At 34.7% G+C, this 24,268-nt stretch overlaps 4 protein-coding genes and 1 pseudogene across 10 annotated transcripts; 2 read left to right on the plus strand and 3 right to left on the minus strand.

Moving 5' to 3' along the window:
- Nucleotides 1–576: 576 nt before the first annotated feature.
- Nucleotides 577–2,540, plus strand: LOC108456658 (probable bifunctional TENA-E protein). Its single transcript, XM_017755231.2, has 3 exons — nt 577–810; nt 930–1,150; nt 2,033–2,540. The coding sequence occupies exons 1-3, from the start codon at nt 676–678 to the stop codon at nt 2,346–2,348; spliced, it is 672 nt and encodes a 223-aa protein (XP_017610720.1). The 5' UTR covers nt 577–675; the 3' UTR covers nt 2,349–2,540.
- Nucleotides 2,541–3,239: 699 nt separating this feature from the next.
- LOC108456656 (histone-lysine N-methyltransferase ASHR2) lies at nt 3,240–5,464 on the plus strand. Its single transcript, XM_017755227.2, has 2 exons — nt 3,240–3,443; nt 4,221–5,464. Exon 2 carries the CDS (start codon nt 4,237–4,239, stop codon nt 5,407–5,409), a length of 1,173 nt encoding a protein of 390 aa, XP_017610716.1. The 5' UTR covers nt 3,240–3,443; nt 4,221–4,236; the 3' UTR covers nt 5,410–5,464.
- On the minus strand, nt 5,152–7,096 carry LOC108456660 (uncharacterized; annotated as a pseudogene).
- A 1,094-nt stretch (nt 7,097–8,190) lies between these two features.
- Nucleotides 8,191–10,407, minus strand: LOC108456659 (outer envelope pore protein 16-2, chloroplastic). Of its 2 annotated transcripts, XM_017755232.2 has the most exons (7): nt 10,057–10,330; nt 9,905–9,956; nt 9,721–9,795; nt 9,550–9,581; nt 8,820–8,853; nt 8,608–8,675; nt 8,191–8,496 (listed from the first exon to the last, which is right to left on the minus strand). In XM_017755232.2, the coding sequence occupies exons 1-7, from the start codon at nt 10,180–10,182 to the stop codon at nt 8,353–8,355; spliced, it is 531 nt and encodes a 176-aa protein (XP_017610721.1). In that variant the 5' UTR covers nt 10,183–10,330; the 3' UTR covers nt 8,191–8,352. The 2 variants fall into 2 exon arrangements, with proteins under 2 accessions (XP_017610721.1, XP_017610722.1); XM_017755233.2 differs by lacking the exon at nt 8,191–8,496 and having other exon boundaries at nt 8,762–8,853; nt 10,057–10,407.
- A 749-nt stretch (nt 10,408–11,156) lies between these two features.
- LOC108456944 (uncharacterized) lies at nt 11,157–23,949 on the minus strand. 6 transcript variants are annotated; one of them, XM_053019389.1, is made up of 24 exons: nt 23,543–23,948; nt 22,541–22,621; nt 22,315–22,414; nt 22,126–22,210; nt 21,930–21,979; nt 21,497–21,576; nt 21,108–21,167; nt 20,559–20,658; nt 20,376–20,453; nt 19,630–19,697; nt 19,437–19,505; nt 19,278–19,355; nt 19,105–19,200; nt 18,882–18,952; nt 18,655–18,732; nt 18,434–18,527; nt 18,181–18,279; nt 17,167–17,384; nt 16,967–17,081; nt 12,903–13,034; nt 12,715–12,822; nt 12,526–12,635; nt 12,343–12,438; nt 11,157–12,261 (listed from the first exon to the last, which is right to left on the minus strand). In XM_053019389.1, the coding sequence occupies exons 1-24, from the start codon at nt 23,585–23,587 to the stop codon at nt 11,763–11,765; spliced, it is 2,610 nt and encodes an 869-aa protein (XP_052875349.1). In that variant the 5' UTR covers nt 23,588–23,948; the 3' UTR covers nt 11,157–11,762. The 6 variants fall into 6 exon arrangements, with proteins under 6 accessions (XP_052875349.1, XP_052875352.1, XP_017611197.1 ...); XM_053019392.1 differs by lacking the exons at nt 12,715–12,822; nt 12,903–13,034 and adding exons at nt 15,283–15,390; nt 15,471–15,602; XM_017755707.2 differs by lacking the exons at nt 11,157–12,261; nt 12,343–12,438; nt 12,526–12,635; nt 12,715–12,822; nt 12,903–13,034 and adding exons at nt 13,831–14,833; nt 14,914–15,009; nt 15,095–15,203; nt 15,283–15,390; nt 15,471–15,602.
- Nucleotides 23,950–24,268: the final 319 nt, after the last annotated feature.

Raw genomic sequence — 24,268 nt, forward strand, 5'->3', positions numbered from 1 at the left:
TACCGGTTTACAAGCGATCACTGAAAGCATTTCGTGCTCGAAAAAAGTCCATCGACTTGGCCATCCGAAGCAGAGCACAATGCATATCCTTGATGCAAGCACTAGCAACACACGAAAATCCCCCAATCGAGCGTCTCAAAATAACAGCCATCGGCACAACATTACGGACCAAGATGGAAGAACAAGCTTTAAACATACCCTTTTCTTTCAACACCATAATGGTAACACACCTTAAAGACATAAACAAGGACATGTTCGACATAACCGAAGACGAAACCGTCGTTATAAGCTCCCGTTTCTCGCTCTGACACACAGTAACACCAACCATGCAGCTTGGAATCCATACTCAAAGTGTTCAAGGACTTGAATCCATGCATGTGTGATTCGATTCGATTATAAATTTACAACCGGAGTTAAACTAATTTGATAACCTAAATAACCAAAAAAATTTCAAATTTCAAATTAATTTGACGATTCAAATTAATCTAAGTCGAGCAATTGAAAAAAATCTACCAATTCAAAATGCTTACACGTGTGTTCCAGAGTTGACACGTACGAAAAACCTTTGATTTTGCATGTGTGACACTTGGGGGAAACCAAGGGAATAAGCCGGCCTTTAAAAGACAGTTCAAGAAGCAGCAATTTTGTAGAAATTGGTTACACAGTGGCATACAAATGCAGGCGAAGATCACCGTGACGGAGACATGGCTGAGGAAGCACCGCCACTTGTACGACGGAGCCACCAGACATCCTTTTATCCGCAGCATTCGAGATGGGAACATCGATATCTCCGCCTTCAAAACATGGCTGGTTCTTGTTTTCTGATCCTAAATTTCTTGCTATTTTATGCTTAAATTGCATGCAGCTCCAGAAAAATTTTGGGTTTTTTTATATGAAAACTTGATTGTTTTGGATTCATATAATTTCAGGGGCAGGATTACATATTTGTTAGAGCTTTTGTGCCGTTTGTAGCAAGTGTTTTGACTAAAGCTTATAAAGGATCAGATGATGGTAATGGTGATGTAGAAGTGATATTAGGAGGTGTAGCTGCTTTACATGATGAGATTTCCTGGTTTAAGAAAGAAGCTTTTAAGTGGGGTGTTCAGCTCTCAAGTATTGTTCCTCAGAAAGCAAATCAAGAATACTGCCGGTAATTTCATATGTGTGTGTTTACCAAGTGTTTGTTGTTTTGATTGCCTCATGAATGTGGATGATTGGGACCTTTGTTGTTCTTGATTTGGTGTAAGTGTTGTATACGGGTATATATTTCTATATATTCGATTTTGAGTGTCTTCTTCCATGAATTTTAAGGATCTTTGGAGGGCCGTATCTCAATGAGGGTATATATATCCGATTTCGAGTATGTTCTTCCTAGAATTTTAAGGATCTTTGGAGGGTCATATCTCAATATACGAACACAAGTCTCGATTTCCGGATCAATATAGATTAGGACAGCTCATTGCTAGGTGGTCATGTTACTCGGACTTCGTTGGGTTCGAATAGTTGCTTGCTTGGTGTAACGTGTCAACCTTTTTTCGGATCATTGTTATGGGTTCATGTCTAATGTTATTTCAGATCAAATATAAATATTAAGATCCTTGATTAAGTATTTTCTTAGCTTTCTTCTTAGTTTCCAGTTGCTTGGTCAACTAGTTTGAAAGCTTTAAACCTGAAATCGAACTATCAAGCAAATGCATACCAGCTTGGTGTAAGATCGAGTTCGGATTGATCATGAAACTCGAATTGCTATAATCTTGGCTTGTTGGTTTATTGAAAAAGCTCGGGCCAAGCCTTGTATGGTCGCTCTATTGTTACATTTGCAAAATAATAACTCAAGGCTCTGTTCATATATGTGCGTTGAGCTGTGTCGATTACGTGTTGTGCATATATGTTCTTTGCATTTGAAATGCCCATGACAATAGCGGCATAGATTTGTCGATAGCATTGAGCTGTGCATAAATGTTCTTTGCATTTCTGGGCTGTGCCCGTCGAACTTGTAGCATCATATATTTGACTTTACATGGTGTTGCAGATTTCTTGAGAGCTTAATAGGCCCAGAAGTCGAATACACCGTCGCGGCTGTAGCTTTTTGGGCTATCGAAACCATCTATCAGGAGAGTTTCGCACACTGCTTAGAAGATGACAGTAAAACCCCTCCAGAACTCAAGGAAACCTGCAAAAGATGGGGCAATGAAAGCTTCGGAGAGTACTGTAATTCCCTCCGGAATATTGTCGATGGACAGCTAGAAAAAGCGTCCGATGATGTCATCACAAAAGCTGAAGCGACACTCCTGCGTGTTCTTGAACACGAAGTTGATTTCTGGAACATGAGCCATGGAAGAACCTGAATCTACGAGACTGAGCTGCATGGTTTACCTTTCGCTGAACTTGATATATCATAAGCACCAATATTACAAGGTTGCGTGCATATATTGTTAAATCAACGGTTTGCTATATACATAAACGTACCTAGAAGTTATGGACTCTGTTTCTTTTCCGCCTATATATGAAGTTGTTTATATGGTGATGGTTTGTCAGAATTGGATTAGGTAACCTTACCAAAGGTTTTCAGATTAGTGGAGCTAAGGTTTTCAAAATTGGTGGAATCAAGTTTTCCGTTTTTGTTTCCTGCAATATATTTTGGTGATTCAAGAAAAAAAATTGAATATATTTAAGCCTATATAATAATTTCTCTAAAATTATAATTTTATAATAGAACAATAATATGCATCATTTGTAATTTTGTTTTTATATCATCGATTGTAATTTATAATTATTAACATGTAAAATTTTAATACTAACATTTTATACTTTTAATTAATGATTTGAAATTTTGAACTTCTTATTACCTTTTTGTCTTTTCGTGACTAAACAATATGAATACAATGGATTTAATCAAAATAAATAGATAAAATGAAGGTTAAGTTTGTCATATGAATAATGAGTGCCGTAGTAAACGGAGGGACTAATAAATCTTTTATTTTTAAAATTATTAATAAATATTTTAACCATACAAAATGTTTAAATTAAATAATTAAAATTAATTCTTTAAAAACCTAAATTTATAACAATCGAACTTGAGATTAATAAACATTCGTACATAATTACTTTACTACATCTATAACTCGACCTTTAAATAATCCTTTTATAAATATAAATTTAATATAAGTGGAATAAATTTTATTTATTAATAATTTTATTTTTTCTATAAAGCCCAGCCCAATTCATAGAATCCTAGGCCTTTTTTTAATCAAACCCATCAATTAAAGAGTTCTAATAAAAGTGCTTTAAACCTCTCTCTGTAACCTAGCTAGAAGAACCAAGCATTCATTAATGGCCGCTCTCTGCAACTGAAAACTTGAACAATTATCTTTTAAAGGTCTGGTCTCAGCATCAAAGCAAAAAAAAAAAAAAAAGGGTCTGGTCTCAGCTCAAACACTTTGGTAAGAACTAAACTTCCCCAATTTTTCATTTTTAAAAAGAATTATTATCCTTTTTGGGTTTGATTCCTACTGTTTCTTTTTTACTACGATTTTTAGTATTGTTTAGGATTCTAACCTTCAAGCAAAATGGATTATTTTTCATTGTTGGATTTAGTGAATTTCCAGGGTTCTTTTGCATATATGTTTCTGGCTGAATTTTTTTAGTTACTTTACCCCATTTTTGTTTGTTGGGTTAATAGCTTGATAATGATGTAATTAGAGGTTGGCTTGAAGAGAAAAATGGAAAGAAAAAAACCCTAAACCCTAAATTATGTTTTTTTCCCACATGATTTGGCATTAGTGAGATGGAATTTGAATTTACTGTGTTTTTGACCTGTTGGTATTAGAAATAGGTCAATGTCTGTACTTTTACAGCATTTAAGATTTAGTTTCTATGCTTTAGAAGTTAAAATTAAATCCTCTTTACTTTTTCAATTTTTCAATTTAAAAATCTTAATCCAGTCATTAACACGGTTTGTATGCCACATGATACGAGGGCAGCCTAATTAATGTGCCAAGTAGGCAAATTTTGACAAAAACTACTAAAGATGTTAATGATTGGACTGGGATTGTTAAATAGAAATAGTAAGCGGACTTTAACTTTTTATGTTTTGGGACTAAATCTCAAATTTGTCAAAGTACAATTATTGATGGCGTATTTTAACCTTAGAAAAATTGCAGCATTTAGAATTATGAATGCTGTTTGAAGGTTTTTTTTTTTTTTTTAAATGTTTGCAGAGTGGGAAGTAAAAGGATGTTGACAGCTGATTCGGGTTCTGTGTTAAGGTTAGTGGAGATAGAAGGAAGAGGAAGGGCTCTCGTTGCATCGCAGCCATTGAAGGCAGGGCAAATTGTTCTCCAGGATTCTCCTATCGTTGTTTACTCCGCTTTTCCGTTGGTTAAACCTCAATCTTCGGCATCTTATTGTGATAATTGCTTTAGGATACTCTTCTCATCGGCAAATGTAGTGCCGTGTCCATTATGTTCTCATCATCTCTTTTGCGGTCCAAATTGCCTAACCGCGGCAACAGCTTCCTCTCATTCGCCTTGGGTTTGCCAGGCTCTTAGTCGTCTTCGGGATTGCCCTTCTCTTTTTTCTCAACCTCTCGAACAGCAAGTGCAAGCTCGGTTTCTTATAGCTGCATATAATCTAGCCCTTGTTTCCCCTTCGGATTTCCAGGTTTTACTTTCTCTTCAAGGTCAATATTCCCCTTCCGATGCTCCTGCTGCTGAATTCCTACATTCCCTCATTTCGTCGGTCTGTCCTCCGCCTTCGTTATCGATTTCTATCGAACTCACAGCCGCTTTATTGGCAAAAGATAAGCTGAATGCTTTTGGCTTGATGGAACCTATCTCTCTGCAACAAGACGGAGAGAGATCCGTCCGTGCTTACGGGATCTATCCCAAAGCTTCTTTCTTCAACCATGATTGTCTTCCAAATGCTTGCAGATTCGATTACCTCGACTCAGCTCTGGACCAGAACACCGACGTGATTGTTAGGATGATTCATGATGTCCCTGTAGGTAGAGAGATTTGCTTGAGTTATTTCCCTGTCAATCTCAACTACTCCGCCCGACAGAAGAGATTGGCCGAGGATTATGGCTTTACCTGCAATTGTGACCGTTGCAAAGTTGAGGCTAATTGGTCCGATAACGAAACTGACGTTATAGATGATAACGGGACTATCGAAGAGAATGAGGATGAGGAGATCATGGAAGAGGACAACGATGAACAAATGGTAGCCTCTGAAGGGGATGAAGTAGGAGAAGCCGATTTCCCCCATGCTTATTTCTTTGTGAGATACATGTGTAATCGCGAAAACTGTTGGGGCACGCTGGCGCCGTTGCCCCCATCCAATGATGTTCAGTCTAAAATGTTGGAATGTAATGTCTGTGGCAACCTCAAGAGTGAAGAAGATATGTGTTGAACTTTAGAACAAAGGTATTCTTTTTCCATTGGAGGAAATGCTCTTATTACAACAATGTTGGCTTTCTTCTATAGTTGCAGTTCTGTGTTTTTATGTGCTTGTTTTCACGGTAATTCTTTTAAGTAGTAAATTTTAATTTTGTTAATATTTTATTAATATGGGATTAAATTTATCAACTTAATAGTAGAGGGATTGATTTGAACCGATTTCTATAGTACAGAATTTTCTACAGCTTTTATCCAGGTCTTGTTATTCAGGTACTGTCTTGGGCGCGTCTTGTCGATTTGGAGAAAATAAGTACAGGCGTTATTGGCCAATATCGCAAACCTCCTCCTGATGGTCATCTGCTTTCTAACTTTCCGAGGTAACAACATTCAGGGAGCCTTGGCCAGCATGTTCGAGTACAGTGAATCAAACATTGCATAATCAACTGATCAACTGAGCTGAACTTCGGATTCATTTCTTATTGAACTGCGATCCATGCATTCAACAAAATCTCTCGTTTGTCAAGGATGAATTTTTGATTCAAATTGTTCCAAAAAAGAATTATAGCTGGAAACTCGTAAAATCATAAGTTCAAAGAGAAGATAAGCTTGCCGGGAACTCGAAAAATCCAGAGACACATGTTCAAGCTACAATGATTTCATAAAGGGATTCCACAACTACTGGGAACTATTGTCACTTATAAACATCGGAAAAAGGAAAGAAGACATATACGGAGTTATTTCCGAAGGGTCAATCACCGGCATCCAGCAACGAACACGCAAGATGTCAATGCCTTCAACTCTTCCTCCGTTTGCTCCTATCAATGGAATCATAAGACTCCGAAGATGAGCTATACCTTCTACTATGCCTCCCCTTCTGCTTCCTCCTCTTTTCTTGCCTTCTCTCTTCCTCGGACTAGGATGATGATGAATTGTAATCCGTACTACTCTGGGCTGAAGAAGAATCCGATGAGGCACCAGTATCAGTCCTAAAAATTGAAGCCTCACTATCAGAATCTGCCCCAGAATCTCGCCGATGCTTCCTCTTGCTTTTCTTAGACCTATTACCGTCATTCCTATCCTTAACATCCAGGTTATCCAAATTATACGAGATTGAAAGTTTCATCCTCAATTTTGGATTCTTAAGCTGCTACGTACGCGAGGGTTGTGACATATAGACCCGTTCGTTCTTACATTCGTATGTCCAATGTCCGGCTTGAGGCACTGCTAAGCACCTATCGTAGACATTGTCGTATTGTCTTTCCTTTCACCTAATCGAAACGCCTTTTCGTTACTCATCAAATACATAAGCCGTTTTGCTTCCCTTTTCTCTTACCGTCTACTCAGTCCCTCTTCTTTTTACCCGTAAGCATTAACATTACGGGCTGCAGCTGCCGCCGCCCTTTCAGCTTGAGCACGACCTTTTGCAGCTGTCATTGCTGTGGTCTTGATTCTTTCGGCCGCGACTTGAGTTTTTCTTCTTTTTTACCGGACATCTTATCAAATGACAAAAAGAAAAAAATCGGTATATATATATTTGTATATCAATTCAACCTAAATCCATCAGCACATTCAAATTTTCCAGTTTCTTCATTTAAAACATATAATGCTAACTAAATTACTAAAAAGAATTCCATTTTTTACAACAAATTCTCTATTTTTACAGATAAATAGATGGCCAATCTTGAAGGAAATTACATCATTTCACTTGTACATTGGATGAAGGCGTAATTTCCTTATTTAAAAAAATAGCGCTAAACAAATTAATTAAAAGACCCAATATTCACAACAAAATCCTTTAACTTTAAATTAAAATATGAAATATAAATCAAAATTCAGCAGAAACACTAAAAGAAGATAATTTGCATAATTTGCCAACTAACAACCAAGAAATTATAGGTAAAGAAGCGAAATTTCTTCAAAACAACGAAAATTGGGGAAAAAATTTCGACGTACAAAACAATAGCAAACACCAACTTCAAAACACGAAAGATTGAAAATAAAATGTAAATAATTCATATTAAATCCTAAACTGAACATTGTTTTGCAAAAAAAAAAAGATAAATCAAGAAATTAATTGAAGCTTACCGGGAGTTCTTCACGTAGGGGAAGATGCAAGAAAGAAGAAAAGAGGGAAATTTTATAATTATTTGAGAGAGGGGCCTTTTCGTCTTTAACAACTATATTTTTTATATAAATAGAATTAAAATAGAAACTAAAAGAAAAGTATTATGCTTTTTTTTATCGTCTGGGTCATATGAAGTTTAAATTTCTACTTAATTTTTTTCGCTTTACTCGTGATCTAATCTTTAATGAAAAAAGTTTATATAAGACATTTTTAAATAAGAAATAAAATATTGAGTATGTAAAGAAGATTTTCTTTTGTATAATAGATGTCGGTTGTGAATTTTTTAAAATTTTTTAAAAGTTAACATTAAATTATATATTTTTACGATAATAAAAATATTTTATTTTAATAACCTATATTATATTTTAAAATTTTATGAATTATATTTTTGAAATTACGAATTAAAATATAAACAAAAATATATTCATAAAATCATAATAAAAATTAAATCAAAATTAATATTACAATGCTCCATGCTTAATTAATCATAAATAAATTATGAGATAAAAAATTAAAGACTTGAAATAAAAACTTTTTATTATATAAAGAAGAACCTGAAATTTTCACAACAGAAACCTACTTTTTCTTTTCTGCCATTGAAAATTCAAATAATAATAATATTAACAATAATAAAATGCCTCCATATTCAAAAGCTTAAACTATGGCCAATAATTCAAGATGATAAAATTCCATTTAGAAAGAAACATGATATGAGCAAAATAAGAGAATACTAACACATTTCATGGTCATATAGTCTTAAGCTGTGGAACAACTTTAAATACTGAGACAACCAGTTTTTTCTTGATGTCTTTATTAAAGACACAAAAGGTTTTAAAACACTCCTGTCAGAAGATTGGCCGCCGTTGAAAGGGCGGCTCCGGTGATGGCGCATTGCAACACGTGTTCTTGGCAAGGTTTCTCACATGTGAGTGCCACTGTCATCCCTGTAAGTGCCCCCGCAACCGCACTGTTTTTCTGCATACACACAATATCGGCCACCAACAAGGGCGTCGATGTTGACTACTATGAATTGTTAAAAAAAAGATAGCCATTCCATTTTCTTGCAAGTAAAGAAGTTGATCATACCCAATCATGAGCGCCACGAGCCTCTTGTAAGCCGTATGTGATACCCGAATATAAGCCGGCAGCCAGGCCTGCAATGTACAATTTTGGATTGGTGGACAATTTAAGATCAATTATTGCTTTTGAATTTAAGCCAATAAAGTATTTGCAAATCAACCTTTTATAAAACAGTAGCAAGCAAATGCCTATTGGGACTTGCAAGAACAAGAACTCACCCCATTGTAGAGATTCCTTTCCAGTGCTCTTCACCTGTATAAGATTGTAACAAGTAATAAGTTGGCAATATATATATGCATATGTGAGTGCTCAGGCGTATATATATAATATGCTATTTTGTCTAGAATTTTGAGTTTTCTCACACTTGTATGAGACAAGTACCTGAATGCAGAGGTATTTGGACATGGAGATGCAATGGTCCAAGCACATGCACATGAAAAATGGCCCATCGTGTTTGGATATGGACATATAAGAAGTATGACCCTTCTATGAAAAGGGTATGGAACAAGTATCCCAACACAGAGCATTTGGACATGAAGATGCAAAGCTCCGGTTACATGAAAAACGGTGCACCAGTGTATGGATATGGAGATGGATACGTATTGGTAATTGGTAAAGGACATGTAAGAACACGGATACAAGAACTATAGGTACTTAAGCAAGACACGTACTTATATCTAACACTTAATCCGAGAGACATATTTGCATCTAGTTAATACTCAATCCGAGTCGGAAACATATAAGATAGTCCAATGCTGAGATTGAACTTAGCTGAAGAAGTCCCAGGCTAGATAATTGAATCAATAACTCGAAGAAAACCTGCCTTTTGTTTTTAGGCAGCATATATATATATATAGAATAAATTAAACATTTCATTCAGTATACAATGCATTAGGTCCACTGTGAAAAAAAAATTGATGATATCGTTAGGGAAATTTAGGAACTCACCATTGCTTCGAGCGATTTTCGATTGGTTTCTCCTGCGATCCACATATAACCAGCAATCAATGCCCAAATTAATCTTAAACTTGACACTCTCCAAATTCGAAAACGGAAGATTTAACTGGTACGGAACGATATACCATATTTTAATAGCAAGCAAAGTTTTTGATGAAATACCTCTGAGATAAGGAAATGGATTCTTCTTATTGTTCTTAGCACTGATATCAGTGGAACTACTTCTTGATTTAGTTCCTGCTACCAAATTACTATTAAATTTCTAAAAAAACTAAAGCAAACAATCAATCAATAACACCTTAATTAAGAAATTAATTTAAAAAAAAAAAAAGAGAGACATGCTTGCCTTCAAGAGCTAGATAACAACCCTCTCTGGCAACACCTTTAATGGCTCCAATCTACAAGTTAAATTAGACCACCACCATCACCAAAAAAAAAATCATATTCTCATTGATTTTGTTTAAAAAAAAAAAAAGGCATAACCATATGCATACGTACGCCAGCAGCTTTGACAAAGCTCTCAGCAATGCGATTAAGGAGAGGGTGACCGAGATCGAAGAAGCCTCCTTTGTCGAAGCTGCGTAGCTCATCGAGCAATGACCTAGTCTCTAAATTAGTGGTCATGGCTAGTTATTTGTGTGTGCGTGTGTGTTTTAAGTCGATAATAAGAAGTTGTAAGTGTGATTTTGCAGGATGTTATGGCGGAGAGAGATAAGAGTAAGAAAGAAAAGTAGAGAGAGTCAAGAGGTGAAAGGACATGTGTTCCTCAGAGCTTGCATGTCTCCTGCATGGGAAGCTGATTAGCAGGTCTTCGTGGCCATTTCCCTTTTCCGCCACCTATTGTAGCCGATAACCTCTAGCCACAGCCCAATGTTCTTTTACTGCAATTGGATCTGATGAATTTTGATTTTTAAATTACTTTAATTTAGATTTGAATTCAGTCCATAGAGTTATTTCAGAGAATATTTTTCCTTTTTCGCACTTGAGATAAAAATAAATTATTACAAATTTGAATCATTCATGATTATGATCAGTTAAGGATATTTTAAATTATCCATTCAAGTTCATTTCTTCATTTTTTGGAAAAAAAAAAGTTAATTTCACTTATTCACATTATTTCAAATTTAATTAAATTTGAATTGGAGTGAATCACTCGTTTTAATCAATTCGTATACTTTCTCAAAAATATTAATTTGTATAAGTCAGATTAATTTAATTGATTTTTAAAATTTTTAAATGGGAATTATTAATATTATCCCTAAGTAACCAGACATAATCGGACCAAACCAAATTACAACTTGAGCTCGCTTTTTGTTCATTTTTAACTCAAGCTTAATTCTAGTCAAATTTTTATTATTATTTAAAATTTGAAATATTAAAGAATTATTTTGTACTTAATTTTTGATATATTAAGAATTAAAGTTAAATATAAATAACTACAAAACCAAACAGACCCAAATTGAAAATACTACGCACCAAGGTAAAGTCTCAATCCATTAAATCTCCCAGAAAAGAAATTAGAAAGCAAAGAGAAGAGAGGAGTAAAAAAGAACAAAGTAATTAATTGAAGTTTAAGCTTGAAAACAATGAGCATAAAATTGGGAACAAATTTTGACTTTTTTATGATTTTAATAAAGAAGAAGGAATACCCTAGTTTCAAAAGTAAAACAAAAAAAAAAAGGTTATAATAATTTACAAATGCTCTATAAATAATGAGGTTTTAAAACTACAATTAAAGAAAATTTGGACTGTCCCTAACCCATCATCCTAGAGTATAACACAGTCAGCCACACACCCACCACAAAACTGAACAACAATGGGGCAAAATATTACTACCCCTATTCTATCAGTTTTTTTTTCATCATAAAGGCTTTTTCTAAATACCACGTGGATAGATTCAAAGAAGAAAAAAAAAGGATAAAATGGGTAATGTCTTCACAAATGCAAACAGTTGAAGGCAGCTTCACAGCATCAGAAAAGGCATTGTAGACTTACTTGGGCATGATTTCCGGTTTTTTTTTTTTTTTTGAGTCTTTCCCGGGTGGTAGCACTATACACGATCGTCCTCCTCCGACAACTCATCCGCTTTCTCGGAATCCAAGTTCACTTTTTTTTTTTTTTTCTCTTTGGTTGGCCCAAGGCTGGTTTAATCACTAAGCACATCCTTGAATAAAAACAAACCATTATTATAGGATCTGTATAACTCATGATCCATTTACAGCCATTTCGGGTGATGATTTTGGCGGTATCAACGGGGAGTCTTCTCCAGTCAATTGTCTGTTGTCTGAACAGTTTCTAGGAGACCCTTTGTCTCTATGGTTGTCCTCTTCTGAACTATTGTCGTCCGGACTACTAGATTCCTTCTCTAGATGATTTTCCTCACCTGAGCCTTCGTTTCCCTCAGCTGATCGGGTGGATAAATGTATGGTGTTTGCAGTTTTCTTACTAGGCAAGACTGCTTGGCTTAACGTTGAACATAAAGCTGCAAATACACTATCTCTCGATTTAGAGCTTTTCCCCAAACGTTGCTTCTTGGATAGCTCATGCTCCTTTTCCTTGGGATTCAGCTTCCGCTTTGACCTAATGGACTCCAACATTCCCTCATCTTCCTCCGAGGTTTCAGTCTGCTTCCTCGGAGGCGGTGGCTTATAGTCTTCATCATCTTCATCGTCCTCATAGTCAACCAGTCCACCAGATCTCGGGCTACAAAATTATATAAATTACGAACCTAAAACACACTGAAATGCATTTTTAGTTATCTATTGGATGAGACCGTGAAAATACCTTAATGATGAGCGGTTGGCCACAACTCCATTGGATGGAACAGGCTGAGGCTGTACTTTCCTAGGATGAGATGCCGAGGTTGTATCATCTTCATCACTGTATGCATTCACATTCAATCATTAAAAGGGGAAACAAAATGGTTTAATAGAGAAGTGTTAACTCATCTAATTGATGAAAGCATACCTATCCTCGTTGAAATAATCTTCCTCCTCTTTCTCCAAAGCACGCTCATCAATTCGTTTTCTTGGGTCTGGTGCATTAACATCCATTTTTGTTCCACAATTCTCCAAGCACTACAAACAGACAAGTCACATGAACAGAAGTTCTATATCTAAAAATCTTGGTTGTAAAATTGGTCAGCGACAGGAATACCTGCTCGTATTTAATTTTCAATGAGTGAATAGAAGCCAAATTCTCAAACTTAACCAATTGATTCCAAAACGAATCAACAATATACTTAACCAATAATTTCATGTTTTCCTGCACGAAACAAAGTTATTAGAAGACAGAATCTTCCAGAAACGTATAATATCCAAATATAGTGCGGAAGTAACATGTACCTTGCGGATATATTCTAAAAGCTCTAAAATTGCAGAGTTCAGCACATTGTATCGATTTCCATTAGCAACGAAAGCATCTATAACTGGTTTAAGAAGGTTGTTCTTAACAATATGATTTATCAGATGTTCATCCTGCAAGACGACAGCATAATTTAACTAGTTAAAACACGTAACAGACTCAATCAACCAACCAGAAAAAGTGCTAATCTGCAAATGTTTTAGAGAACAAAAGTAGTATAACAAATTATTTATATAAAAAAAGAATTGATTTTCCTTATTTATAAATACGGGGAAATAACTAGACTTAAGAAACTGCAAGCGCATAAAAATGAAAAAGAAATAATAAAAATAACGGGTATAGCAAGCAAGCCTAGCGAGTGAAAAAGGGATTTAGAAAGGAGATAAAATATGTCCATTCTTCCCCAGAATAATTTTATACACTTCGAGTTGGATATCAATGGTGCAAACAAACATAACAGTTTAATAGTTAAACAAGTGAGTCGTCTCCCTAAGTAACCAGACATAATCGGACCAAACCAAATTACAACTTGAGCTCGCTTTTTGTTCATTTTTAACTCAAGCTTAATTCTAGTCAAATTTTTATTATTATTTAAAATTTGAAATATTAAAGAATTATTTTGTACTTAATTTTTGATATATTAAAATTAAAGTTAAATATAAATAACTACAAAACCAAACAGACCCAAATTGAAAATACTACGCACCAAGGTAAAGTCTCAATCCATTAAATCTCCCAGAAAAGAAATTAGAAAGCAAAGAGAAGAGAGGAGTAAAAAGAACAAAGTAATTAATTGAAGTTTAAGCTTGAAAACAATGAGCATAAAATTGGGAACAAATTTTGACTTTTTATGATTTTAATAAAGAAGAAGGAATACCCTAGTTTCAAAAGTAAAACAAAAAAAAAAGGTTATAATAATTTACAAATGCTCTATAAATAATGAGGTTTTAAAACTACAATTAAAGAAAATTTGGACTGTCCCTAACCCATCATCCTAGAGTATAACACAGTCAGCCACACACCCACCACAAAACTGAACAACAATGGGGCAAAATATTACTACCCTATTCTATCAGTTTTTTTCATCATAAAGGCTTTTCTAAATACCACGTGGATAGATTCAAAGAAGAAAAAAAGGATAAAATGGGTAATGTCTTCACAAATGCAAACAGTTGAAGGCAGCTTCACAGCATCAGAAAAGGCATTGTAGACTTACTTGGGCATGATTTCCGGTTTTTTTTTTTGAGTCTTTCCGGGTGGTAGCACTATACACGATCGTCCTCCTCCGACAACTCATCCGCTTTCTCGGAATCCAAGTTCACTTTTTTTTTTTTCTCTTTGGTTGGCCCAAGGCTGGTTTAATCACTAAGCACATCCTTGAATAAAACAAACCATTATTATAGGATCTGTATAACTCATGATCCATTTACAGCCATTTCGGGTGATGATTTTGGCGGTATCAACGGGAGTCTTCTCCAGTCAATTGTCTGTTGTCTGAACAGTTTCTAGGAGACCCTTTGTCTCTATGGTTGTCCTCTTCTGAACTATTGTCGTCCGGACTACTAGATTCCTTCTCTAGATGATTTTCCTCACCTGAGCCTTCGTTTCCCTCAGCTGATCGGGTGGATAAATGTATGGTGTTTGCAGTTTTCTTACTAGGCAAGACTGCTTGGCTTAACGTTGAACATAAAGCTGCAAATACACTATCTCTCGATTTAGAGCTTTTCCCCAAACGTTGCTTCTTGGATAGCTCATGCTCCTTTTCCTTGGGATTCAGCTTCCGCTTTGACCTAATGGACTCCAACATTCCCTCATCTTCCTCCGAGGTTTCAGTCTGCTTCCTCGGAGGCGGTGGCTATAGTCTTCATCATCTTCATCGTCCTCATAGTCAACCAGTCCACCAGATCTCGGGCTACAAAATTATATAAATTACGAACCTAAAACACACTGAAATGCATTTTAGTTATCTATTGGATGAGACCGTGAAAATACCTTAATGATGAGCGGTTGGCCACAACTCCATTGGATGGAACAGGCTGAGGCTGTACTTTCCTAGGATGAGATGCCGAGGTTGTATCATCTTCATCACTGTATGCATTCACATTCAATCATTAAAGGGAAACAAAATGGTTTAATAGAGAAGTGTTAACTCATCTAATTGATGAAAGCATACCTATCCTCGTTGAAATAATCTTCCTCCTCTTTCTCCAAAGCACGCTCATCAATTCGTTTTCTTGGGTCTGGTGCATTAACATCCATTTTGTTCCACAATTCTCCAAGCACTACAAACAGACAAGTCACATGAACAGAAGTTCTATATCTAAAAATCTTGGTTGTAAAATTGGTCAGCGACAGGAATACCTGCTCGTATTTAATTTTCAATGAGTGAATAGAAGCCAAATTCTCAAACTTAACCAATTGATTCCAAAACGAATCAACAATATACTTAACCAATAATTTCATGTTTTCCTGCACGAAACAAAGTTATTAGAAGACAGAATCTTCCAGAAACGTATAATATCCAAATATAGTGCGGAAGTAACATGTACCTTGCGGATATATTCTAAAAGCTCTAAAATTGCAGAGTTCAGCACATTGTATCGATTTCCATTAGCAACGAAAGCATCTATAACTGGTTTAAGAAGGTTGTTCTTAACAATATGATTTATCAGATGTTCATCCTGCAAGACGACAGCATAATTTAACTAGTTAAAACACGTAACAGACTCAATCAACCAACCAGAAAAAGTGCTAATCTGCAAATGTTTTAGAGAACAAAAAGTAGTATAACAAATTATTTATATAAAAAAAAAGAATTGATTTTCCTTATTTATAAATACGGGGGGAAATAACTAGACTTAAGAAACTGCAAGCGCATAAAAAATGAAAAAAGAAATAATAAAAATAACGGGTATAGCAAGCAAGCCTAGCGAGTGAAAAAGGGATTTAGAAAGGAGATAAAATATGTCCATTCTTCCCCAGAATAATTTTATACACTTCCGAGTTGGATATCAATGGTGCAAACAAACATAACAGTTTAATAGTTAAACAAGTGAGTCGTCTTAAATGATACCAATGGCAGGAGATCTGCCATAATCCAGCAAACCACTTTAGACGTATTCCAGTAAGTACTGCACATGGTAAGCATTTATTATATTTTAATTGTCTAGGACTCTAGACATCAAGCCTATGTAAGACAAGTGTCTGATACAAATACTACAGGAAAATATGAAAAGATATAGCAACATACACATCCCCCCATATCTTAAGAGATGTGTCTCCTTATGGAACTAAAGTTCACACGTCATTCACATAGAAAACAGCTTCAGCTTAATTTCATTTTTATCTTCAATGACATTTCTGAAAGGATTCTAACCATATAAATTACACCACCTAATTATTTTTGTAAAATTTATGGTGAATTTCTAAAGTTGAAACAGGGGATCCAGAAATCGCTCTGGCCCTATTTCACCAAAACTCAGATACCCTATAAAATACAAAACCTTTACCTGTTTTGCTTATTCCATATGAAAATAGACACAACGAGCTTTAATTTCATATGTTATTCACCATCAACCCATGTCTCTACAATTTCTTGTGATTTTTCAAAATCCCGTTATTTCTGATACTTGAATCTATTTTTAATAGAAACAAACGGTATAGTCATATGATTTTTTTACAGAGAGAAAGGTGGTTCGTAGTAAGTAGAGGCCGGTGCAGTCGAATTCTGAAACAGGAGTAACTTTAACTAATAAACTGTACTAATTGGATAAGTCAAACATTCTAGAAAAAAATTAGTAGATATATATATGAGTCTAGTTTCAGGAAAAATTTACGGATCTTAATTTCGAGTTTTGAAACTCGAGAAATGAATTTTTAAGCAACCATGACGCAGAAAAACAGTTTATTCCGAAAATTAAAATAATTGGTTTAGAGTTGTTTAAAAGGTAAGATAAGTTTAGTAACACCTCAAGCTTGACTCCGGTGACGGTTTCGGGCGTGGGGGTGTTACATTTATTTTAAAGCCTAAACTGAATAAACTTACATGACGAGTGAGAATGGTGCGAACAAAGCGAACTGCAGCAACTACTAAGTACTTTTCCCTTCTCCGAGTCAATAATAAAACTTTTTCTATAACATTGTTAAGGATAAAATTACACCTGCAAACAATGAAGATAAGGTAATTAACATCTTCAGTTAATAAGCCCAATTTTACATTAATAGAACACGTATCCTAAAGATTACTTTATTCTATAAGGATGGTGCAAAACACAGAAGCACAGCAATTCGCATATGCTTGAGAGAATTTCAGGCTTTGCGCCATTTTGACTTTCAACTTTTCTGGCATTTCTTGCCAAGTTACTGGTAGACTGGTCAGCCTCATCAGAAGAACATGATAATATTATGACATCAATTAGCTCGCCCAAATGCTTCTCATAAAAAATATCAGTAATTGAATCTCTCTGCAACAGAACAGTACACGGTCAAGTACTTGCATGAAAGAACTTTGAAGTAGCAACCAAAACTCGCATGGAGAAAGAGAAATTAAATCTTACGTGAAGTTTAAGTGACAAATTTCCAACAATCAGCAGACATATATATAATAAATCACAAATCAACATCCAAAATTTTTACACCTGCATAAATAAACTCCAAACTGTTGTGGACACCAAATGGGAAGATAACACAGATACAAGGTATGAAAATCACATGAGAAGGATACGTATATGATATTAAAATCACTCAGAAGCACTCAGTGACAAGCATTCTTCAGCCGTGATTTCTAGCATCTTATTTCATAACACTCACTCAGTGATCAACAAAACAAAGAGATCAGATAAAGTTTTGATTGGGCTCGTTAGACATGATAGGGAAAACAAACACAAGCAAATTTATCAATATTTAGCTTAATCAATAACTATATCTCTATGCATGAAGATCCAAATTCAGGTTATTTGCAACTTTCTTGTCTTGCAAGTTGCAACCGTGCCTGGATTCAAATTTGAAAAATGTTTTTGCTTCTCTAAAAACTGCAATAAGAACAGCACCACATTCTTGTGCAGTAAAGCAAGACAAGGGTTAGAAAGAGGTTAAGCTAGATCCAAAAGTCATGATCTTAAACTATGAAGAGTAGAAGAAAAGGATCCAGGTAATACGCCCCAGTTATTTGGGTATTTAGGTTGAGCATAAGTCTATAAAATTTCCCATCTACCAAAATATAAAACTTGCACGGAGAAATCAAGAATCAAAGGTAGGCACCTGAGCTCCTGATAATGTGAATGAATCCAGTAAACTACGAAGAATTTCAAGAAATTGGCAGTGCATATCCTCCCCAAAATCTGTTACCATCCCTTTAACCTGCAAGTGTACAACTACGTTAGTTCTTCTAATTCTCTCCCTATATACAGGCAAGCACATACCAAGGTGAGGAAGATCTGTTGAGTTCATCCCATTCTTTTATTTCCACATAATTTTTTACCATATTACCAATAAACTTGAACAGAACACATACCAAAAGTCCAAAAAGTGGAATTCCTTCCTGGCGAACAACATAAGACCGCAGAAGGTTTGAATCCTGATTCAAGAACAGAATGAGAATGTCTGTCCTGCAACCAGTATGGAGACCTACTGTTAGGCCTTCATCATAACTTAAGGAAACTAAACATTTATACGCAAAGCAAGGGAAGAAAATATAAAAGACTGAAGAAAAATATTATAAAATGCCCCCATTACCCAGTTAGTACAAGCTTTTTATCTGGACTCTGCAGAACATCAGTGATGATATCAAAAATACCTTCATTGATAAGATCCCTAAAATGATAGAAAAATGGAAACTCAGCCATAAGATGCAGAAAAAAAATTTGTTTAGATGATATTTCCAGAGAAACTTTAGCTTTCAGAATGAAGATACATCATGAAAACAACACTTATACCAGATTCTAACTTGTAGAAAACAATACCTAAATAGTCGAAGCTGCTGCACCACTTGAAGGCTCTTGCTTAAACTACAAAATTCGTGCAGGAAATATACCTATTGAAAGAATAAGCTGAAGGATTATTGCAGGCACAAATCAAACAGACTAAACCATACTTCAAACCCATGAAAAGAACCTTGAACAACAAATATTCATATACCAAATGAAAAATAAAACAATAAAACTTCGGACCAATGTCAACAGTTACCAAATTTTTCTTTGATTCAGCATATGTGGTGGGTGATCTCAACCTAGCAAACAATTCCTGAATGAAGGTGCTATCATCCTTCAATATAGAAATAACCTACAACACATTATTGCAATTAGTGCAAAAGAAAACAAAAGGGCACACGTATTTAACAACAGACACTAAAGTCTTACAATAGCATTGTTTGAATGAATTATAGAATTGAGACTGGCAGTTGTGGCCTCATCTAATACCCTTGCCAAAACAACATCCTGAAAGAAACAATCAAAAGCAAGAGTTACATGATCAAAGACGAGAGTGAGACTCATAAATAAAGTTTTTAACATGCATACCTTCAAATAACCAACTCTGTATGTCTGGTGTATCTTTGACAGGGCAAGGGGATTTTTAATTGGAATAGCCTATAAAAATCAAATATCATAAAATGAACTCTTTCTAAAAGATCCTGGATTTTCTTCCTGATCTAAATTTCTTCCAAGTCTAAACTTCCATCATTTCATTAAGACACATTCAAGAATACAATACCTCCTTAAAAACAACATGTTCTTTCAGAAAAAGCCGATATTGTTGCACCTGAGGAACATCAGCATCATCTGAATACAAGGAAGAAAGTGTCTTCAGTCCTAATGAAACCATGGTATAAACTATCAAGCAAATAATCAATTCAGGGGCATGTAGACAAGAACATCATATGAACACTAAGCAGAAAATCCAGAATTTAACAAAATGCAACAGATACTAAATGGCAAACCAACATGCAGCTCAGAAAAGTAACCAATTTTGAAGCAACAAACACAGGTTTAAACAAGCTTCACCTAATTACCAATGAAAGATGGATTGCTCTGCCTAAAGATTCATGTAAAAATTTACTTGAATTATCAATCACTTGCAAAAGCTGAGATTTATTTCTCAATAACAACATAAAATTTTACATCATCAAAAACTTACCATGACAGTTCGAGTATATTGGCAGTTCTGTGAAAGTTTAAGACTATTAAGTTATTATGTAGAAGCTAAAACTCTAGTTACAGATATAGTAGGTCATAATTTAGAAATTGAATTAAAAAATAACACAAAGAACAATGTACTTGAAAAGAGAAAGCAAACAAACAGGAAACATACAAACTCTCAGAAAATCCCCAAATATAACAAAGTTATTTGCATAAAGAAGTATCGTGCCAATAATATAAGTAAATTTTCAAATTAGACATTGAATTCAATCAACAATAGTCACCAATAATAAATCCACGAACAAACAGTATAGGACTTACATTCAAGAGAACCGATAATATCCATGATTAATTCATCCCCAAATATTTTCTCGAAAACTTGAGGACTATTAAGCAAAACTGTAAAACAGCCAACAACATAAATCACATATCCATGAATTACTTGTAAAATATAAGCTTTTATAACAAAGAAATAAGAGCATCCAAGTTAGAAAGAGTACTAACTTATCCCCTTAATTATTTTGAATATCATGTGAAGACCATCTATGTTTTCCAAGTCTTCACAAATTCTGAATAGCTCCATCAGCTTCTGGAAGAAATCTTGCTGCATACTCAATTAAGCAGGTCTAAAAATATTAAGAAACTAACATGGATGGGAAATCAACACGAGGGTATTAAGCTATAGAGTTAAAACAGAAAAAATAAAAGAAACGAGGAAGCAAAGTAACAAACGATAAAGCCATGACATCATAGGGAAAATATAAAAGAACAAGTACTCGAGCTCGTAGTAACATATTGAAGAAAGATATTTAATCTCTCTCCATATGACGGAAGATCAACGAGCTGACAACCTCGGAAAGTTGAGAAACCAGTGGAAAACCAAATCCTCAGTTCATATCACAGCAACAATTGAAAATATGACAGATATACCAATATTAAGATAGAAAGAAGAGCAGTAGTTGATTACAGAATACTAAACTACATAATATCTATATATAGAAAAAATTAACAAACAGAAACTGTTAGCAAGAACAAAGTTCAAGAAAAGCATACATCACTCAATATAAGTTCCGTCAGCCGCATCTGATCGGCAATGCCACTCTCAGTCACAGTCTGCAGGACAAAAATGATCACCTTAATGAATAATCATATAAACAGGCATTACCTGAGCGGGCTAAATCTGAAGACCTTTCCAAGAAAACTTAATCAAGGCTAGAAATCATGGGGCTATAATAGAAATAATTATTAAATAAGGTAAAATAAGATGATCGAAAAACATGAGAGCATAAAAACCATTAACTTCATTAAAAATAAAGGAGAGAAAAAATGAGGAAGAAAAGCATTATCAAATGTTTTTGACAAAAAACCCTCAAAATTACAGCAAGCAACAAAAACAACCCTAAATAAAATGCAATCAAGAGGACTCGGTCATTCATTATAACCTTCAGGATTATGGGAAGAGTGGAAAGCTCCACGGCTGGCAACTCCCTCAACTCGCTATTCATTGTGTGAAATATCTCGTCTGCAGTAATCATATGAGAAACCATTATCCATTATTGTATTTCAAAATTGCACAAATGATATGTTGCACGCATGTCTGAAAAAAAAACAATCTTCAGTGGATAAGAAGCAGCAGATGTTAGCCACTTGACAAATGAAGCACATTTAATTAAGATTGTCCTATCTATAAGGCAGAAAAGCTAAATATATTATTACATTAACCCAAATAACTGCTAACATATTTAAAGATTTTCTGGAACTTTAGTCTTCATTTGGACGAGTCACTAAGAAAGTTAAAACGTTTACAAGGATGCAATGTTTGATTACTTTAGGGAGTAAGATTTAATAGTTTCAATCGGATTTAAAGGTACTTACTGTTAAGAGAACTGAAATGCATATTTCTTTGCACATTGCAAATGTGGTCCCTGCAATAGAATAAAAAGAAAAACAGATAGGAGTTGAAAAACTGAAGCCATAAAATTCCAACAGAGAGAGAACAGTAAGAAAAGGGGATGTAAAGATAGAGATAGAAATCACTCAACAAGGAATAACCAAAAAAACAGTTACTTACCATATGTAAGAGCATCCCGTGTTCTCCTGAAAACTAAGTGCCAATTCTGTAGAATATTCTGAGTCTCTCCATGATATGATTGTATCTGAAGATATATGCATATATAATTCAATCAAACTGAAATATTCAAAAATGGCAAAGATCCAGTTATGAACAGCATATTTGCTATTAGCCAAGGCAGAAATATACCTTCTTGCTTTCTGTAAATGTCATCAGGGCTGATGCGGTGCAAAAGCAATGTCTCGTTGTCTTCTTCATCAAAAACAAATAAAGCCAGCTCTTCTGATCTCTGAAGTATAGCATATAGCATTCATTTAAAAGCAAGAACACAATTTTGCCTAAATAGTTTATTTTCAAAAGTAAATCCAGACTGAAAAAAGAGAACTGTAGAAGCAGCTAAAAGATTTGAACAGACCTCCAAATAATCAACAGTGACATGCCCAGTTCCTTGATCATCCCATTTACCATCCTCATTCAAACGATAGACCTTTACTCGCTGAATTTGCATATAAGGAATTTGACCCCAACATAAAGGAAGAGGACTTAGATAGATATCTCAAAACTCATGCTAAATTCAAAGAAATAAACAATGCAGACAGAAAATGCATTGACATGAAGTTGAACTTTGAGCAGCTATTTGGTCCGTTGTCATACTAACAACCAAAAATAACTTTTATGATCCCCCCCCAAAAAAAAATTTCCCAGCTAATTATTTTCCTATCATAACATTTGGCAGCCTATAGGCTTCCATTCACCACATGGTGTTTCTATCGATGATGATGCTGTTTTCGCATTCTAGATTTGATAACTCGCCCATAGAGCAACACCCTCACCATAACACAGAAATTTCTAGCAAATGCTACAAAGATCATACTTCCAATGCCTCCTCAGGAAAATGTAAACAATTACTAATATAAATAGCATGTTAGTAATGACGACTGCTTGAAAATAGTTACTTAAAAAGGGTTCATTAAATATAATTTAACCATTATTTGACGACTAAAACACACCCTTGTCCACATTCCGTACATATATTAAACAACATAATCACAAAAAAATTTGAAAAAGCTGAAAAAATACTAACTTAAGACCAATTTATCTAACTTCCCAAGAAGAGAATTGTCTGGTATCCCACTTAAAGCCAATTTCACTTCACCGCACGCCTCAAACAAAAACCTAAGTCATATTTAACTAATAAAACTGTGGAACAAGGGAGTAAAAATAAAAGTAAGGGCATCTCTACCTACAAAGCCAAAAACATATTTAAATTCATTGGAAGATAGTAACTTAACTTACTACGTAAATTAACACCTAGCTTATCTTATGCAAGTGAACTAAAAAAAATAAGACCGGTCTTATGGCTCCCAAAAGAATTTCTGAAAGGAAAAAAAAAAAAAACACCGAGAAATAAGCTGACCTGCATCGAATTGGAGTTCCCTTGCGATTTCTCTTGAGCGCCCATCGTAGCTTCTCGCTCTCCTATTTCAAAACTTTACGAATCCCCAAATAACCCCGAGAAGTCGTAAAAATTGGGGGAAAAAACGAAGTTGAAATTGAGAGAGATTGGGGAAAAACCTTGAATTAGGGTTTTTTTTGGTAAACGATAAGAGAGAAAAAGCGCGGGCTCTTGAAAAAATTTACGCGGGAGAGATTAAGGTTCCTTCTAGAAGGAGATCAAAAGAAAACCCTAACCGCCATTAACGAAGCTGAATAAACCTTCATCGCTCTCTTTTTTTTTTCAATTTGGCTATTTTTTTTTTCTTTTCAATTTTCTGCGCAAGTGCCTGTCACTTCACCCCCGACCTTCATAAGTGAAAGAAAACAAAAATAATAATAACGCTTAATTATGTCCTAGTCCCTATAAGCTTCAAGCTTTTGAAATCTAATCCCTCTATCTTTAATTTATAATTTAATTTCTTTACTTAATTGATTTAAAAAATAAAACTAAATCAATGATTTTTATTAAATTTAAATATATTTATTAATTAAAATTATTTTTAAAATCATATCTTTTCAATGCTAAAATTTCACATAATAGCGAATAAGGCATTGGTTCATCGGGTAAGGAAGAAGTCTTATCATGTGCATAGGTCATATGTAGGTTTTGCCATGTTCTTTAGGTCCAATTTTGTCTAATTCTTTA

Source organism: Gossypium arboreum, chromosome 9 (assembly GCF_025698485.1).
Source record: "Gossypium arboreum isolate Shixiya-1 chromosome 9, ASM2569848v2, whole genome shotgun sequence".
Classification (NCBI taxonomy): Eukaryota; Viridiplantae; Streptophyta; class Magnoliopsida; order Malvales; family Malvaceae; genus Gossypium; species Gossypium arboreum.

Excerpts from the sequence above, each read along its gene's own strand:
- LOC108456658 (XM_017755231.2), top strand. The coding sequence starts at position 676 with ATGCAGGCGAAGATCACCGTGACGGAGACATGGCTGAGGAAGCACCGC. Across the intron at positions 811-929 it reads CCGCCTTCAAAACATGGCTG|GGGCAGGATTACATATTTGT; the intron begins GTTCTTGTTTTC and ends ATATAATTTCAG. Across the intron at positions 1,151-2,032 it reads GCAAATCAAGAATACTGCCG|ATTTCTTGAGAGCTTAATAG; the intron begins GTAATTTCATAT and ends ATGGTGTTGCAG.
- LOC108456656 (XM_017755227.2), top strand. The coding sequence starts at position 4,237 with ATGTTGACAGCTGATTCGGGTTCTGTGTTAAGGTTAGTGGAGATAGAA.
- LOC108456944 (XM_053019389.1), bottom strand. The coding sequence starts at position 23,587 with ATGGGCGCTCAAGAGAAATCGCAAGGGAACTCCAATTCGATGCAG. Across the intron at positions 21,980-22,125 it reads ACGGGATGCTCTTACATATG|GGACCACATTTGCAATGTGC; the intron begins GTAAGTAACTGT and ends ATTCTATTGCAG. Across the intron at positions 21,168-21,496 it reads CTCTTCCCATAATCCTGAAG|ACTGTGACTGAGAGTGGCAT; the intron begins GTTATAATGAAT and ends TTTGTCCTGCAG.
- LOC108456659 (XM_017755232.2), bottom strand. The coding sequence starts at position 10,182 with ATGACCACTAATTTAGAGACTAGGTCATTGCTCGATGAGCTACGCAGC. Across the intron at positions 9,957-10,056 it reads GCTTTGTCAAAGCTGCTGGC|ATTGGAGCCATTAAAGGTGT; the intron begins GTACGTATGCAT and ends TTTAACTTGTAG. Across the intron at positions 8,676-8,819 it reads AAAGGAATCTCTACAATGGG|GCCTGGCTGCCGGCTTATAT; the intron begins GTGAGTTCTTGT and ends TGTACATTGCAG.